Below are 16,531 nucleotides of genomic sequence, written 5' to 3'. Positions count from 1 at the left end.
GGAGCCTCCCTACGTGATCAATATAGAAATGAGTAGATCCATAGGAGAACTAGAGTAACCGATAGAGCTTTTTATTATGCAGACGCAATCTCACCTGGTGGTAAGTGGTGATGCAGCCTAAGATGGAAGCGGGCTAACCTGGAAGGGGTATGGCAGTTTTTGTGGCATCGTACCGGAATGCTTAATTGCTTGACGGCACGGCTTTGCCGGTAAGGTGGTAACTAGCCACGGCCAAAGCTTCCCACCAGACCAGACCAGAAATTTTGAAACTATAAAATTCCAAACCTCTGCCAGAAATAGAACCTGGGACCTCTCACTAATAAGACGCTCGCTTACCACTGAGGTCGTCAAAAGCTCAACGGGTTTCGAACCTGAAGTTGCAATGTGCAGGGCACTTAGTTTGAAAAACCGATAGATGTTGGGGTCCCAACGTGCTAGAATGGAGACCTCGCACCCGAGGGTGCAGTATTGAAAGACCCTTCACTAGGCCCAAGAATGCCCGGCTGAATTTGTAGTTCTTCTCAGACCAACATGCATTTTGATTTCTCGTATTGGCTTTAGCTTTAAGTTTACGTAATTAATTAAGTATTACCATTATCTCAATTTTGACATTCAATTGACAATCATAAACTTTGACCAAGTGAAATAAAAAGCTTTGGCTTTGATTGTTTTATTTTTAGTGTTCCGTACCTCAAAAGAAAGCAAGGAACCCTTATAGGATCGCTTTGTCCGTATGTCCGTCGTGTCTGTAGTATCATGAATTTTGGTAGATTACCTATCTACCAAAACTTATAGCACAAGTAAAGGAATAAATTCGAAAACCGTGAGTGAATTTGTGGTTACATCACAAAAAAAATTAAAATGTGTTCACGAAAATTTTCGCGAACACATTTTAATTACATCGCCATCTATATGTGATTTGATTTGGGGATATTAATTTTAATTTATCAAATCACATATAAATGAAGCCTTAATTTTTTGTAATGATGTTGCAAAAGCCATTTTCGCTCGTGATGTTCGCTGAAAACTGATTTAAAAATTCCATTAAAAATATCTTATTTGACGGTGTCAATGTTTATCCGCGCTAATGAATTTATGGCCTCCATTATCATAATACTCACTCGTGTCGAGTTTCACATTACAAACTGCAGACTCCGATGGATGCAAATGACAACGCTCGTCGAATAATTAAAATTTCGTGTTAAAACTATATATGCGATGGAAAAATTGTCACGTCACAGTATTTTTTAACGATAAACTAGCTTATTTTTATTCGACTTCTAAAAAGGAGGTGGTTCTCAATTCGGCACGTTTCTTTTTTTTTATGTATCGATTTTTCGAGGTTTCTGGACCGATTTGCAAAACTTTTTTTAACTAGAAAGAATCCTTTCTGAGCGGATGTCTACTGCGGATCCTGACTGATCGAAGCTGTCAGTCAGTTAGTCAGTTTTTGGTTTTGTATATTTAAATTTTCGTTCTAAAAAAGTTAGTCTTTAAATGTCATGTTCCGTCCCGTTTTAGCATTATTAGAAACAAAAAGATGCAGACAGTAAACACTCTAAATTTAGTTAAGAGAAAGAACACAGAATCGGCTCTAATGTAAGTTTAATGGCAGATGCCAGATAACATTGAAAATCATCGACTTCAATTTTAATTATTTCCATGACAATATGGGGGGACGGCGCGTACGCAGTCCCCACTACCAAAAATTACGCGTCCGAGTTATCCACATTAGGGATAATCGCAGAGGTCAACCCAGCCGCAGTGCAATGGAAGGGCCTCGCTCTGGGGGAACCGCCTTCTTGATCACGGTGTCCCCTACGCCAGGTAAGTATGCTTTCAAAACGTTGCCGTAAGTATTTACAGGTCTGAGAATCATTCGACTACAGCGCGCCGTAGGGTACTAGTAGCGACATCTATTGGAAGCTTTTGTCAACACTAAAAGCTCGAGTCAAATTTTAAAAACAACACTTCACTCAGCTGCAGTGTTCGACTAATTTCATAGGTAAAATTTATTTCACTTGGGTATGAGATTGCATGGTGATCTTTGAGGTTTTCTCGCGATATTTTCCTTCAGCAATAAAGCAAGTAATAGGTAAGTATGTTTTAATTTGCTTGAAATGTACATAACTAGACTAGACTAGACATAACTACTTAACATAGATCACTTTAGTGATGAGGTCGCCCTATGTTTCTTTTAGTGTATCCTGTATTCTTACTCTGTGTAATTTTGTTAACAATAAAGTTGTTAAAATAAAAAATAAATAAAATAACTCTGAAAAGTTAGAGCTGCGTGTCCGGGAAATTCAGTTTCAGTAAAATGTAGTAATGTTGTGATCCTAGTGGTTCAGACGTCCGCCTTCTAATCGGAGGTCAGGTGTTAAATTCCGGGCACGCACCTCGTTATAAGTAATTAAAATATATCACTCGCTTTAACGGAGAAGGAAAACATCGTGAGGTTAACCTGCATGGCTGCAAATTCTTCTTAATGTTCTCAAAGGTGTGTGAAGTCTACCAATCAACCAGGCCAAAACCCTTCTGACTCTGAGAGGAGACCCGTGCTCTGTAGTGAGCCGGCGATGGGTTGACCATGATGATGATGATGAAAGTGTATTAATACTTAACGTGTACTTTAAAAGAGGCCAAGCCGATTCGAGTTAAGTTAAGCTGCCATGACCGCTACCAGCTACCGGTCGATTTCATGCCCGCCGATTGAACTTGATTGCCCTTTGTAAACCTATCAGGGATGGTAAGATATGGGTGTTCTGATTTTTATTCTTTTTGCAGAACTGCTCAAAAAATCGGTCCGGGCCAGTCGGACTCGCAGACGAAAAGTTCCGTAGGTGCCTACCATCGCATAAGAAATGACAATTAATTTTTATTATAATTTTTATGGTAGCCATTCTAACTTTTTTATTATTTGTTGTTATAATATATAGCGGAACGTACATACTTCAGAGATGGTCCCATTTCAATTTGGTAAAGATCTTTTTGGTAAGTTTTTCTGTATGTATATACTATATATAGTTTTTTTTTGTTGTATTAACTTTCACTTTTATTAGTTGTTTAATTAATAAATTTGGCCATATAATTTTACATAAGATCTGATGAATATCTTCGGAGAACGAGAACGGAACTCCTCAATGGGTAAGAGTAAATTGCTCGCGATCAGTATATTAGCTTAGTAAGAAACAGTAGGTTTTCAACCAGGCATGTCATATTTCACTAAAAATTGTGAAAAAAAAATTAAAAAAAACCACCGACTTCAATAACCACAAACACTAAAAAGTAAAAAATAATTTAATTTGTTACCCAATGTATTATATTGTATACAAAAGTTATTGTAGTTCTATAATAATGTTTTTTGGAGTCGGTGCCAATGAGGTGCCAATATGGAGTCACAAAACAATATGAAGAGTAGATAGACGGTTCGTGTGGCTAATTGGCACCAGCTCCACAAAAATATTATTATTATAGAAGTAACTCTTGTATACATAATATTATATTGGGTAATAATATTTTTTTTTTAATTTTGTATATTTCGGAAAATAAAGAGGATTTCATCACAGGATTTCTAAAAATCTACATCCACGTAGACGAAGTCATGGGAATCAGTTAGGTAGTGGATAATAAAACCAAAAACTATAATGCAAGCACTTTTACAGGTTGCATCATAAAAAAAGTTGCGCGAAGGCTTTGCCACTACACTACAGCTAGTGACCGATCAGGTTCGGACTTGCTTTGTTGCCAGGTAAGTGGGTCGATGAGTAATAGGTATAGAACGCGACAGGTCGAGATGGCAATCGGGGAGCGAACGCCCCGCACAACCGCACAGCCCCCGCGCTAACCGGGTGCGGGCGAGCGCGGGTGACGTGCGAGTGTGCGGGGTGTTCCCCCGCCTCATACCCCGATTGCCATCTCGACTTGTCGCGGACTATACGGTCTATCCAACGGTCAATAATGCACCCATGCGTTGGATTAAAACGTAAAAAGTAGACTTTTACTTTTAAAGCTACAGTAACGCTGAATGCACCGATATTTTACTAATAATTAGCCGTGATAGCCTAGTGGTTACGAGGTCCGCTTCGGGAGGTCGGAGGATCGATCCCGGGCACGCACATACTTTTCGGAATTATGTGCGTTTTAAGTAATTAACTCGGTAAAGAAAACATCGTAAGGAAACCTGCATGACTGAGAGTTCTCCATGACGTTGTCAAAGGTGTGTGAAGTCTGCCAATTCGCACTTGGCCAGCATGGTGGACTATGGCCAAACCCTTCTCATATTCGAGGAGACCCGTGCTCTGTAGTGAGCCAGCTATGGGTTGATGATGATGATGATGATGATAAGTACAGTACGCTGCAGAAAGTAATGTACCTACATCGGCTATTAGCGTGACTTCAGCTACCAGTCGCAAAGCCTCAAATTTATAGCGTGCACTAAAATTTAGAGTCTAGTAAAGTTCAAGTTCCGTCTTTTTTTAGCAATACTAAAAGAAAAAGGATGCAAGTACCAACTCTAAAGGAGATGGACAAAAATTGTATGGAGGCGTGCCCCAGAATGTACAGAGATGATATTATATCTACCATTTAATAGTAAAAAAATTCTTTTTTTTTAGAAAAAAAAGTCGCATGTTGTTTTGCAGTCGTGGCATTAAGTTCATGATAGGCATAGTTTAGCCAGGGGCAAATTTTGTCCATCTCGTTTAGTTTAGAGATTGACAAAAGAATCGGCGCCATGGCGTCAATTCTGATGTTTTTCTCTAAACTAAATTTAGAGTAGCCGCTTTTTCTTTTTAATATTGCTAAAAAGGACGTAGAACTGAATTTTTAATTTAAATACTCTAAGTTTTAGTGAGCAAAGTTAAACAATGGGGCCCGATTCTCTTGTACACAATCTCTAAACTAAACTAAATTAACAGGTCTAAATCTAGTGCTATCCTTTTCCACAAGCAACACTATAAAAGGGATAGCAATAGATTTAGACGTGCCATTTTAGTTTAGTTAAGAGATTGTGTACAACGGAATTAGCCACAACAGGCTCCCGACTATCACCTGAAGTTATGAGGTTTGACAGTTCTGAATTAAATTAAGTTGGTCTGTCCTTTTCTTATTACATTGGTATTCTCAGTACCAATGGTAGCCTACTGATTTTGATCGCAACAAAATTTTATTATTATCTGTTCCACATAGACACTCCCGCAGTTTTATATCCCCAAAAATCTTCCATATACCTTTCACCAAATCTCATCTAGGAAATCAAGCCCTAATTATGCGTATATGTGCAAAATTTAACGAAATATCAAAAAAGATACCTGGCATCGACATATTTCATGACTCAGCTACTGCATTAAAAAAAGCTCTTATCATTTTACGGTGGGTTCATCGCCTAAGTAACTTAATTATTAATTGTTTAGTTAAGTAGTTAGTTAAGTTCTTTTTATTTGTCTAGATATTTTGCAAATGCTGTGTACACATTTTATAGATACATTTATCAGCCTGTGTTTGTCTATAAGTGTCGTAGTAGTTGTATTGTATTAAATTAATGTATTGTGTGTGTTCCTAATAAATAAAATAAAATAAAATTTTAGAGTATCCGCATCTTTTTCTTACCAATGATTAAAGAAAAGATCAAAAAGTGTCAAATCTCGTTACTTTAGGTCCCAGCTAACTGCCGTGAGCCTATTGTTTAAATTTGTAGAGAGTACCAAAATTAAGATTTTAGCAATATTTAAAAGAAAAAGTTGCAGATACTCTAAATTAAATTCAGGTTAGAGAAAAACATCGATGTCATTTCTGTTTCCTTTTTTTCTAGGTTGCCTAGAAGAATAATAATTAATTAATCGCCTACTGTTTGTACAGCATAATTTGATAGTTTTGTAAGTAGGTATACCTACTTAATTGTAAACAATAATATTAATTATAATTATAATTAATATTATATAGGTATGAATAATGTAAACAATAAAGTGATTTTTCAGTTTTATTTCAAGTGAAAGCTTCAGAATTTCAATAGAAAAAATATTTTTCACTTTGCAGATATTCTGCAAATTAATAATGATAAAATTTAACCTTAAATAAAATCTTAAGTTTGTTCATTATTTATTTTGAGCACCTAATTAATAAATCGTAATAAGGCGGTAGAGTGAAAGGCTGAAAAACATTCATGAAATCAAGTGTTATTTTCATTCGTTGCGATTTGCGTGACAGTGAAGGTATTTCAATTTCAATAAATGATGATAAATTTCTTGATTTAACGTTATTAAAATTAGAGATTTAATGAGTTTGAAATTTACACTGACTTATTGAAATTTACTGACTTATTTGAATTGAAAATTTACGATTAATTTTAGATAGCAAACAAAAATATTATAGGTAGATCGTATATTTTTTCACTTTACATTCAAACTTTTCAAAACACTTGAATGACACTAACTTTGAAATAAAACGTTTGACACAATTTCGAAATCACGTCTATTTTTATTATGAAAACTTTAACGTCTAAAAGGCAGTTATCAATTTTATTACCCGTATTGAGTCAGTCTAAACAAAGGTTTCCACTCGGCCCTAAACGCCTATAAACCCAAAAACACCTTCGCACAAACCGAACGATGGCAAAACCGCGCCGTAAAACTGTTTATACGCGAACGCTCCAACTACAAACATTACCAAATTACTACGAATAAAACACACGCGTAATCTCCCGCTATCGTATCGTATCCTAAATCGCATTAAAACCAGCTTTACGTGCGAGAACAAAGAGCCGTTAAAACATTACCGGTGTCACGCAAATCGTATAGTCACAGGCACAAGCTCATAGCCGAGTGAACGCTTTTCGTTTAACAACCCCGTGGACTCGAATCCTGCAACCTTACGTCATCTCACCCCATACCGAAACAGCCACCCCATTGGCTAGTTCACTTTGGCGCGCTTTCTCATTGCCAAAATGAAAACCCACACCCTTACCGCCATCCCTCTCGTCAAAGAAGCCGACCCCAACAACAGACCGAGAAAGCACATTTCCACCGATGTTGTCGCCACAATGATGTAACCAGTTTGAAATGAGACGCGTAATTTTGTGACCTGTAAGTGGAAAAGAGTTGGCGATAGCGGTGTCGCAGTTCATTGTAGTGGTAGAGTGCGAAGGGAACGTGCTACCGTGCGTTCAACTATTTATAATCAAATAGGGTGCGCCTGTGTGAGCGTATGGTTACATTATGCACCGCGCACACAAACGCGCTCCGAGGCGAGCGAGGCAATGATGTGCACGAAGTATTATCCCTTATTACACGATCCGCTTCCGCGCCGGCCGCACGTACAATAGTTGTCACCCGACCTCTTTTGTCGAATGCAGAGCGAAGTGTTAGCTTGTTTACATCGAAATGCTGGAACGATGCATAGAGCGTTAGTTAGCGCGATTGTGTCATCGACCGAGCGTCGATTATCTCTAAATTGCGAGTGATTCACGGACAATGTACGCGACTGTGTTTTTGCTGAAACTTTTTGTGAACTTGTGAACTTTACGATCCGTCAAGTGATCTCGTTAGCGAAATTGAACTGTGAAATAATTCTACTCTTCAGACTCAGTGTGCCATTTTCGAGTGTCAAAGTGAACTCTTACGGAGAAAACTTAGAAATAGGCTTTTGAGATTTTTTATTGGACTTGGAAAAATTTTTGGAGAAGAGAAATTTTACGTAGTAAATTTTCTAAATCAAGTACATGTAATATAAAGTACTAATAAAATACTACAGAAGAATTGAAGTAAAACAAAATTGACGGAAACGAAAAAAAATTTTGAACTTCACAAAGATAAAAAAAGTTGCGGGAGACGAAACCCAAACGCGCGCGAGCATTTATGCATACAAAACAAACCGCAATCTGTCCACGCTTCTTCCGTAGAAAAAGGCGTTGTGAGAGACAAAGATGGCTATAGCATTCAACTTGCCGAGCGAAAGAGAGGCAGCAGAGGAGAACTTTTCACGATTGAACCGGCTCCTCGCCGAGTTGTACGAGGTTTTATGCCACATCTTGGTATCACGACAGCCTGGCCAAGAAGCCCAGGACAGCCGCCGAGGTGAGTGCCCTCGAGAGCCTTACATACCACCTTACCACTTAAGATGCAATTCGACCTACATCGTGAATTTGGTGATGGTTGTGGCCATCCTTAAAGTGTCTCTCGCCTCGTCCCTCTTCAATACGGTCAGATAAAAGAAGATTGTTTTAGATAAGTATTGTTAACGGTGATACTGCAAAGCAGATCTGGACTGTTGTTACGTATTTTTAAGTCCATCCCTTTTTTTGTAATCTTATTTTTTTTCTCGAGATGTTGTGTCAAACTGCACTTAAATTGTAAATGGTGGTTTCAATCGAACTAAAAATGAAGGAAATCACTCCTTCATTTTTGATTCGGTTTCGCAAATTCTTAACACTTTTCGCGCTTTTGATGAATTTTGCTTTTCCGAGATTTGAGTGAAGTTCGACAAAACTCCTCTAGTATTGTTTAATAATGGATGATGTGCTAGTATTCGAGTAATTAAGTTATAATAACAATGCATTTATTGGTTAATTTTAATCAATCTTTAAAAATGTGTTCAACATTTTTTATTTTGAAATCAATGTTTAATTCAACAAGGATTTATTGAAATAGAAATTTGGCGATTTCTAAAAAATGTAATTTTATCATTTAAAATAATATTTCTACATGAATAAAATGTAGACATACACTTATCCTATTTAAATAAGTAATTGCAATTTATGTTAAAAAAAATCAAAATTGAAATCACAACGAATATTGACATTGACCATTTAGTTCTGTTAAGTTTTGTATTTAGTTACATTTCCATTTGATCTCTTATTTTGTTTTATCAATTTTAATTAGCTTAATTACAATTAGCTTAATTTATTACATTTTAGTTAGATTTAAAAAAGACAACTAGCATTTAGTTGAAAACTTTTTCTATGGAAAATAGCATCAATGGATCTCAAATTTTATTTTAGTTCCAAAGTTTAGTTTCGATAGTCATACTTAGTTTCTTTATGTGGATAATTAAAATTTCGATTTGACTAGACGCCAAATATTAGCTAAATGTACGAAAAATTTATCCAAAAAATACATTCGTAAATGGCGATAAAATCAGATCGCATTAGGAGTAAAAATTATAATTTTACCAAAATGTAAATATTAAATGAAGTACATTATATTCTAATTTTTGTTACTTGAAATTTGTTCGATAGATCTTGTTCTGTTTCAATAACGAAAAAAAATATGTAAAAAAATGGTTTCATACATTGTATAAAATGATTTTTATGACGTAGATTTAATAACATTTATCTTGTACATATTGCATTTAAATTTTGTGATGTTTCTTGTAAGCGACTTATTATTTACTGCCCATGTAGTTAAGCGCCGTATGTAATCGATTATGCATTAAACTGGATTGTGTTAACTATGCTATGTCCCCAACACTATTGCGGGAAATTTTGAAATAAATTTATTATTTTTAAACACAATGAGCTTTTTCATTGTTTCTCCATTTTTCTTCCTCGTTCCATTTTTTTCGAATACATAGTTTATTCAAAATTCCGCATCACAATTTTTTTTTTTAAATTCATTATAGACAAAAGCTTGACCGCAATCACACCTGATGGAAAGTGATGATGCGGCCTAAGATGGGACGCGTTTACCTAGAAGATGCCTATTCACTCTTGTTTTAAAGATACCCGGGTTGTAGTTAGTAGGAAACACATATCGTGGAAGATATCGTGGACAATAAAAAAAAAACAATAATATGGATGCAATTTTGCTATAAACTCCAAAAAATATGAAACGCCAGTCAACAAGCAGTGGCTTTACCTTGAAAAAAATTCAACTACTAAGAAAAAATACTTTCTAAACAGAAAATTATATTAATAAAATTATCTATAAGCAGCAGAAAAACTGCTCAAGCAAAAAATAATATAAAGAAAGGAAGTGCAATAAGCAAAAGAAGCATTTTTAATAATTACAATAAACTTAAATTTGTTGATCTAACACCTATAAAGAAATATGTAATTAAAATCTAACGTAACTAGTATCTGAAATCTAGAATATGTCATGTTTATACAAATTAATAAAAATATATCGAGTAAAGTTATTTTAGAAGTCTTATTGAGCAAGAAATTAAAATACCTGTTTCCGGGTGCGGTTTCTTAAAATGGGCCAAATGACAACATCTCCGAAATGTAAATGTAGAGAATAAATTCTACCTAAAATGGTGACTAGGTTCGAGAAATTGCAACTATCGGTGATTGAAAACTTACAATAATTTTAAGGTAAGCAAAATTAATATCAAAGAAATTTAAGCTCAAATAATAACACAAAAATAAGAAATAATAAGGTCGTTACGAACACTTTTTTTTAGGTGAAAATTAATATTTTTTACATAGTAAGTAGGTAGGTACAGTTAGGTGCTGGGTAACAATTTTCTCTAGTTCAAATTCAAAATTCAAATCATTTATTCAAAATAGGTAATAAATAACTCTTTTTGATAGTCGGTTGCTGTATGTGTAAGATATAGTGAGAAACACAAAAGACAAAATAAAGATATTCTAGAAATAAGAATTAAAAAGTAACACAAAATAACTTTACTCTTTAATTCTAGAATATAGAATTAAAAAGTAAGACAAGAGAACAGAGCCAAAGCAATAATAAGGTAGGTAGGTATATTTTAACAACACTGCGTTTATTAGTAGCACAAGCCTACGTACAGAAATGGTTGTAACTCATAAACAGTGTCAGGCGTCGGTTCGTCAATCAAGACAAAAATAGCCTCGTGTTTACGTGCACTAATGTCCATAAGGCTGAACTTGTTCAAACACGTTCGGTACAGAACAATAGGACGGAAAAAGAATTGGCTCGGCTCAATATGTTTTACGCGGCGAAACTAGTTATAAATACGATAGAAATCAAGTAAAAAGCGTTATGGACATATTTTTATATAATACTAGATGATGCTCGCGACTTCGTCCGCGTAGATTTTAGTTTTTAAAAATCCCAAGTTCTTTGATTTTCCGGTATAAAAGTAGCCTATGTCCTTTCCCGGGATTCTTACCTTTGTACCAAACCATGAAAAGCTAGCAGACAGACAGACAGACAGACTGACAGACATACTTTCGTATTTATAATATTAGTATGGATACCTGCTAGATAACCACTAAATATTATTAAGTGGATTTATTGTGTGCAATAAACCAACGCATGCAAATAATATAAAATGAAATAATAAGAATTAGTTAACTAGTATAATTTTGGACATCAAACGTTCATTGCTCTTTTAAACAATTGCAAAACTGTAATTATGTCCTTGTTCTATTATATGAGCGGTATTACAAAAGTAAAAAAAAAGTTTACAATAACTTTTTTTTAATAAGGACATAATAAAAGGGATATCTTTAAAAGATTTTTACATTAGGTGTTTAATTCGAAAAGTCTTAAACCGTAGAAGTAACAAATTTTACTTTTTTCTCTGTAATCATTTACTTTCTGAACTAGTGGTAAATTCACTTGACGATTCAAAAGCACTTTGTAAAAGTTCATTTTAATAACAAGCATTTCTAGTTGTTTCGGCAAAGATAAGAAGTAATTAGGTAGGTATACAAATATATTCCACTTATTAAAACGAATATTAACCAGCCAATCGATAAACCGGTTTTCATAAACATCAAGTTTGCACTAATGAGTTAAAGGAGACAATACAAAATAAAACCAAACAGAAAGGTTGGCGTACAAAATTGAACAAGAATAGAGCCTTAGAAAGGGACAAACGACGTAAACTAGTTCAAACTCGAAACGAGATACTAAACTTGCTCTGATTCGTGCAGTCACCAACTATGGATAGTTCGGTCCAAGTTCAATACGAAAGCGATTAGGTACAAAATTCACCCGAAAATGAACAAATAAAATGCCAAAATATGTCTATATATTATGTTTGTTTTCTAGTATGGCATAACATCTGAACAAATCTTGATGAAATTTGCTACTCATTGTTCAGAAAATATACTTAAATCTCACAGGAAAATAATAAATGTGAAAAATAACTGGATTTCACACGGATGAAATGGGTTGGCTAGCAGTAGCTAATTTTAAAATAATAAATAATTAAAGTACAAAGTTACAGACACCTACTTTTGAGTGATGACAATAAATAACTAGTAAGAGAATAAGATTTAGAAAAACAATTTACCTTATAAATTTAAACAAATAGTTAATATCATAAAAATTGTATTTTACGGAATCCGTGATTACACGGATGACTACACAAACGCCCAAAGAATAAAAATCATAGCAATAAACAAATAAGTAGGTATAACAAACTCACAAAAGCATAGTAAAAATTATACAAAACCATAAATTACATCATGTTATTGTGTAAAAGTGGACAATCATATTTTTCTGCCAAAAAGGAAAAAAAAACTTTATTGTACCAAATCTAAATAGCTCACAACTTTAAACTAAACAAGAAAAAAAACTGTTAAATAGGCAGCTTATCGCTAAGGAAAGATTAAGAAAAAATATAAATTATTTTATTGAAAAGTAAAAATCTTCTTACTTATAGCAAATCTTAGCATTGGCAATGGACTCAGAACGAGTCGACATTCGAAAGGAAAATCGATCGCGATCCAGTATCGTGAACGAAGAAATCGAAAACTGCAGTGAATTTCTCTCTACAACATTATTCTATTTATGTAAAATCTAAAGGTCATGTACGATTGTGATACTTTGTAACAAGATCTAAACTCGATGTTCCTAGATAGAAAAAAAAAACATTGCTCACATGTTTTGCTCACTTAATAATTAATTGTTTGAAAAAAAATCGTATTTTACTGTTATTATTATTGTTTATAATATTATAACAGTGGGTAAAATATGAAAGATTTGTGGTAATTTTTTAGCCAACGCGGAAGGAATACCTATTACCTACTCCTTTTTTAAATACCTAAAAATTTTGATATAACGAAATTAATATTATCGAGTAAGTAAAGAAATTAAAATAATCTTATTAGACAAAAATCTTGTAAGATGAATCTTCCACAACATTTTATATTCGTAATGCGATTTCGTCCGCATTTCGTAATAACTAGTTAGGGCTTATTGAAATTATTCTCATCCTAGTTTTGTCCTGATATCTTAAAATAGGATTAATAATATTATTTATCGAAATTGCAATTTAGAATTAATTGAAATTGAAATGCATTTACATCAATTTCAAGTTGAATAAACAGCTAATGCTATATCACAAATTGAGAAATGTTGAACTTCACTCTTTTCCAGAGAATTAAAAGCAAAGTTCATCTTTGGACTGTGTGGTCCTTTCAATTGTTGAAACTCAACAACAAAAATCGATTAACATTTGCCGCTTTCAAACAAAAAGGCAAAGAATTCTCCGCTTTACTGCTTTCTAAATAAGGAATGGTGTACGGATAATGAAAGGTAAGTATAACATTGTAATAAGTTGGAGGTAAGTCACGGTTTAGTACTGACGAAGTCAGCATAGTCCTAGTCATAGAGTTGAAGTTACTAGAGGCAGTGATGTCTTGTAAAATCGCCTCTACCTGGTTGGTGACGTAAAAAGGACTGGGTCGTGTTCAATCAGTAGAAATTATGCACTAGGCTAGGCCTCACGTACGTCAGTTGAATGACGTCTAAGACGTACAACTATAAATTAAATTACTAAAAATATCACACAACATTTATCTCAGATACATACATAGTTTGAACTAGAGTTAAAAAGTCGTATAGAGAGTACATATTATGTACTTCGATTTTTCGGAGACGTATAAAAATCAAAGTACATACATAAACTATAAATCACGCACATATGTACCTACGTAGGTATAATATGCTGTATAGATCTTAAACTAAGTGCAGAAGCAGTAAGAAAGGAAAGTGCCAGGGCTTTTACTCCGATTTTTAACAATAATATCACTATAATAACTTTTTACGGTAATGTAACATTATTTAAAAAAAAAGATAGTTATTTGTATAGTTGAAAATTTCTAATAGTTTCAGGCTTATGAATATAAAGATATACATTAGATGGGGACTCTGATGCCTGATTATTTTAAATTCGATTACAATATTACAAGTTAGCACTTTTACTTTAGTTTAATATTCTTTATTGTACACCAAAAAGAAAAGACACAAAAAGAAACATGTAAAAGAAGAACATACAATCAGCGGCCTTATCGCTGTGAAGCGATCTCTACCAGGCAACTAGGTTGAAGAGGATTTAAGGGCTAGTGAAAACTGGGTTTAAGGTGTACGTAAGTTGTTAGGGAACATAAAGATAATAATTATAATATAAGTAATAATATGTATATTAATAGGCACAGAAATGCCTTAATAATAACATATAGATAAAGATATACACAGGTACATATATAATACATAATATATATACATATATTAATATATAATATAGTGATAGATGAATAATAAATATACAACAATAATATTATGAGTAATATTGATGTTTTAATTGTAGGATAATATATTTAATAATGTGTAATTACATAGAAGGGTTCTTGACTTGACTGTGATCTCGCCTTGTGAGTAGGTAACGACGCAATCTAAGATGGAAGCGGGCTAACATACGCTTGGCAATTGAAATTAAATTCTTATTTCCAAACAGTTTCAACGTGACAATGTAAAAAGCACACCTTTCTGATTTCTCGACCGAATGGTAAACAAGAGATAAAAGTAATTTTAAATTTTCAAATTTCCTCTGTGATTGAACTAAGGATCTTCCACTAATAAGTCACAGCGGAAAGGTGGTCAAATGACGATGCATGAGATTTTCTTCTCTAAGATCGCTAACTCAATGGTTCGATTACAATAATTATTGGAGTGGAAATAGGACGCTTCGTCGGGTCCAAAGATCATAATAATATTTTTTGTCGAAGAATCGATTTTAAAGCACTTTTGAAGTATTGTTAGTCATCGTGTGACATTTGATTCCCTTGGATTCAAAGAAGCGCTTACAGAAAAACAAGAGAAAAACAGCTGTAATTAATCAGTAAACGAGATTGACGACAAATTAGATTTAAGATTCGTTGAGAAGAGATAATTGAGGAGATTTAGTTTTTCTTTTTAATTTTACTTTCTAAAGTCAAACTACTAACTTTAGAATATCAAATGTTTCATTTTAGTTAATACTAGCTTATGCTCGCGAGATCGTCCGCGTGGACTACACAAATTTTAAACCCCTATTTCACCCCCTTACGCCCCCTAATTTGCATTTTCAAAAGTCCCTTTGTCAGCGGATGGTCTACGTCATAACAGCTATCTGCATGCCAAATTTCAGCCCGATCCGTCCAGTAGTTTGAGCTGGATCAGTCAGTCAGTCAGTCAATCAGATCAGCAAGTCACCTTTTCGTTTTATATATTTAGACTTAGGTACATGGAAAAAATATATTTAAAAAAATGTATGTCCAAGAAAACGTAGAAAATGTCTTGTACATGTCAATATTAACCTTTAATAAAAAAATATAATAAGTTGTACTTAATTCATGTAATCTCGAACTTAAAAGCCTTCTGAGTTGGTATTCTGCATTTAAACATTTAACCAACTTCATATCTTATCCCTGTAAATTCAATTATAACCTTTGAACTAGCAATTAAATTTTCCCGCCAATTATAACATGAAAACGCACAAGGATAAACTAACAAGTGTACCCATTGACAAAGTGTTAATTTTGCTCGTAAATAACTACAGATTTCCATACTGGTTAACTTGTACTAACAAATCCAGAATTAACAAAATATTCACACTCACTCTTATGTTCTAATACATAAGGACTAAAATTAAACTAAAATTAGTGATTAGTGCAATTGATTGTTGTTTCTTTATTGCGTGGAAACGAAATGCATTAGGGCTAGGTTAATTATTGTATTCTATTCTTATAATTGCGGTAAATTAAACAGGTATTTTGCTAGTTTATATTCTTTATTCGAATAAAAGGGAACTTGAAAATGCAAGTTTTTAATATTCTCAAGGGCTCTAATTTTTTTGGGGGCTTTTCTTTAAAAAAACCGGCCAAGTGCGAGTCAGGTTCGCGCAACGAGGGTTGCGTACTACAGTCGTATTTTTTCGACATTTTGCACGGTAAATCAAAGACTATTATGCATAAAACTAATTAAAAATCTGTTTTAGGATGTACAAGTAAGGCCCTTTCATATGATAGGTACCCCACTTGGTATAGTAATCTTACTTGAAAATTGAAAATACTAATATTTATTCACGAACACATTTTAATTTTTTTTTCGTGATGTAACCACAAATACATGGTTTTCAGATTTTTTCCCTAACGTCTGCTATAAGACCTACCTGCCTACCTACTTGCATTTCATGATTCTGGGTCAACAGGAAATACCCTGTAGGTGTCTTGACAGACCGACAAACAGACAGACAACAAAGTGATCCTATAAGGGTTCCATTTTTCCTTTTAAGGTACGGAACCTTAAAAATAATGCCAACCCCATCGTTTTTTCTCAAG

At 34.0% G+C, this 16,531-nt stretch overlaps 1 protein-coding gene and 1 non-coding gene across 2 annotated transcripts in view; one reads left to right on the top strand and one right to left on the bottom strand.

Annotated features, from left to right (window-relative positions):
* Positions 1–1,673: 1,673 nt before the first annotated feature.
* On the bottom strand, positions 1,674–1,835 carry LOC117992626 (U1 spliceosomal RNA). The gene has a single exon (XR_004675072.1). It is a non-coding gene; the product is annotated as a U1 spliceosomal RNA (small nuclear RNA).
* Positions 1,836–7,148: 5,313 nt separating this feature from the next.
* LOC117992205 (uncharacterized) overlaps positions 7,149–16,531 on the top strand; it is a 165,312-nt gene continuing 155,929 nt past the window's right edge. The window contains exon 1 of the mRNA XM_034979864.2: positions 7,149–8,072. Within this exon, the coding sequence (XP_034835755.1) occupies positions 7,922–8,072 (151 nt within the window). The 5' untranslated portion in view covers positions 7,149–7,921. The remainder of the gene's footprint in view (positions 8,073–16,531) is intronic.

The sequence above is a fragment of the Maniola hyperantus genome, chromosome 21 (genome assembly GCF_902806685.2).
Source record: "Maniola hyperantus chromosome 21, iAphHyp1.2, whole genome shotgun sequence".
NCBI lineage: Eukaryota > Metazoa > Arthropoda > Insecta > Lepidoptera > Nymphalidae > Maniola > Maniola hyperantus.
Note: the sequence above shows the minus strand (reverse complement) of the source record. Positions and strands in the feature narration are given on the sequence as shown.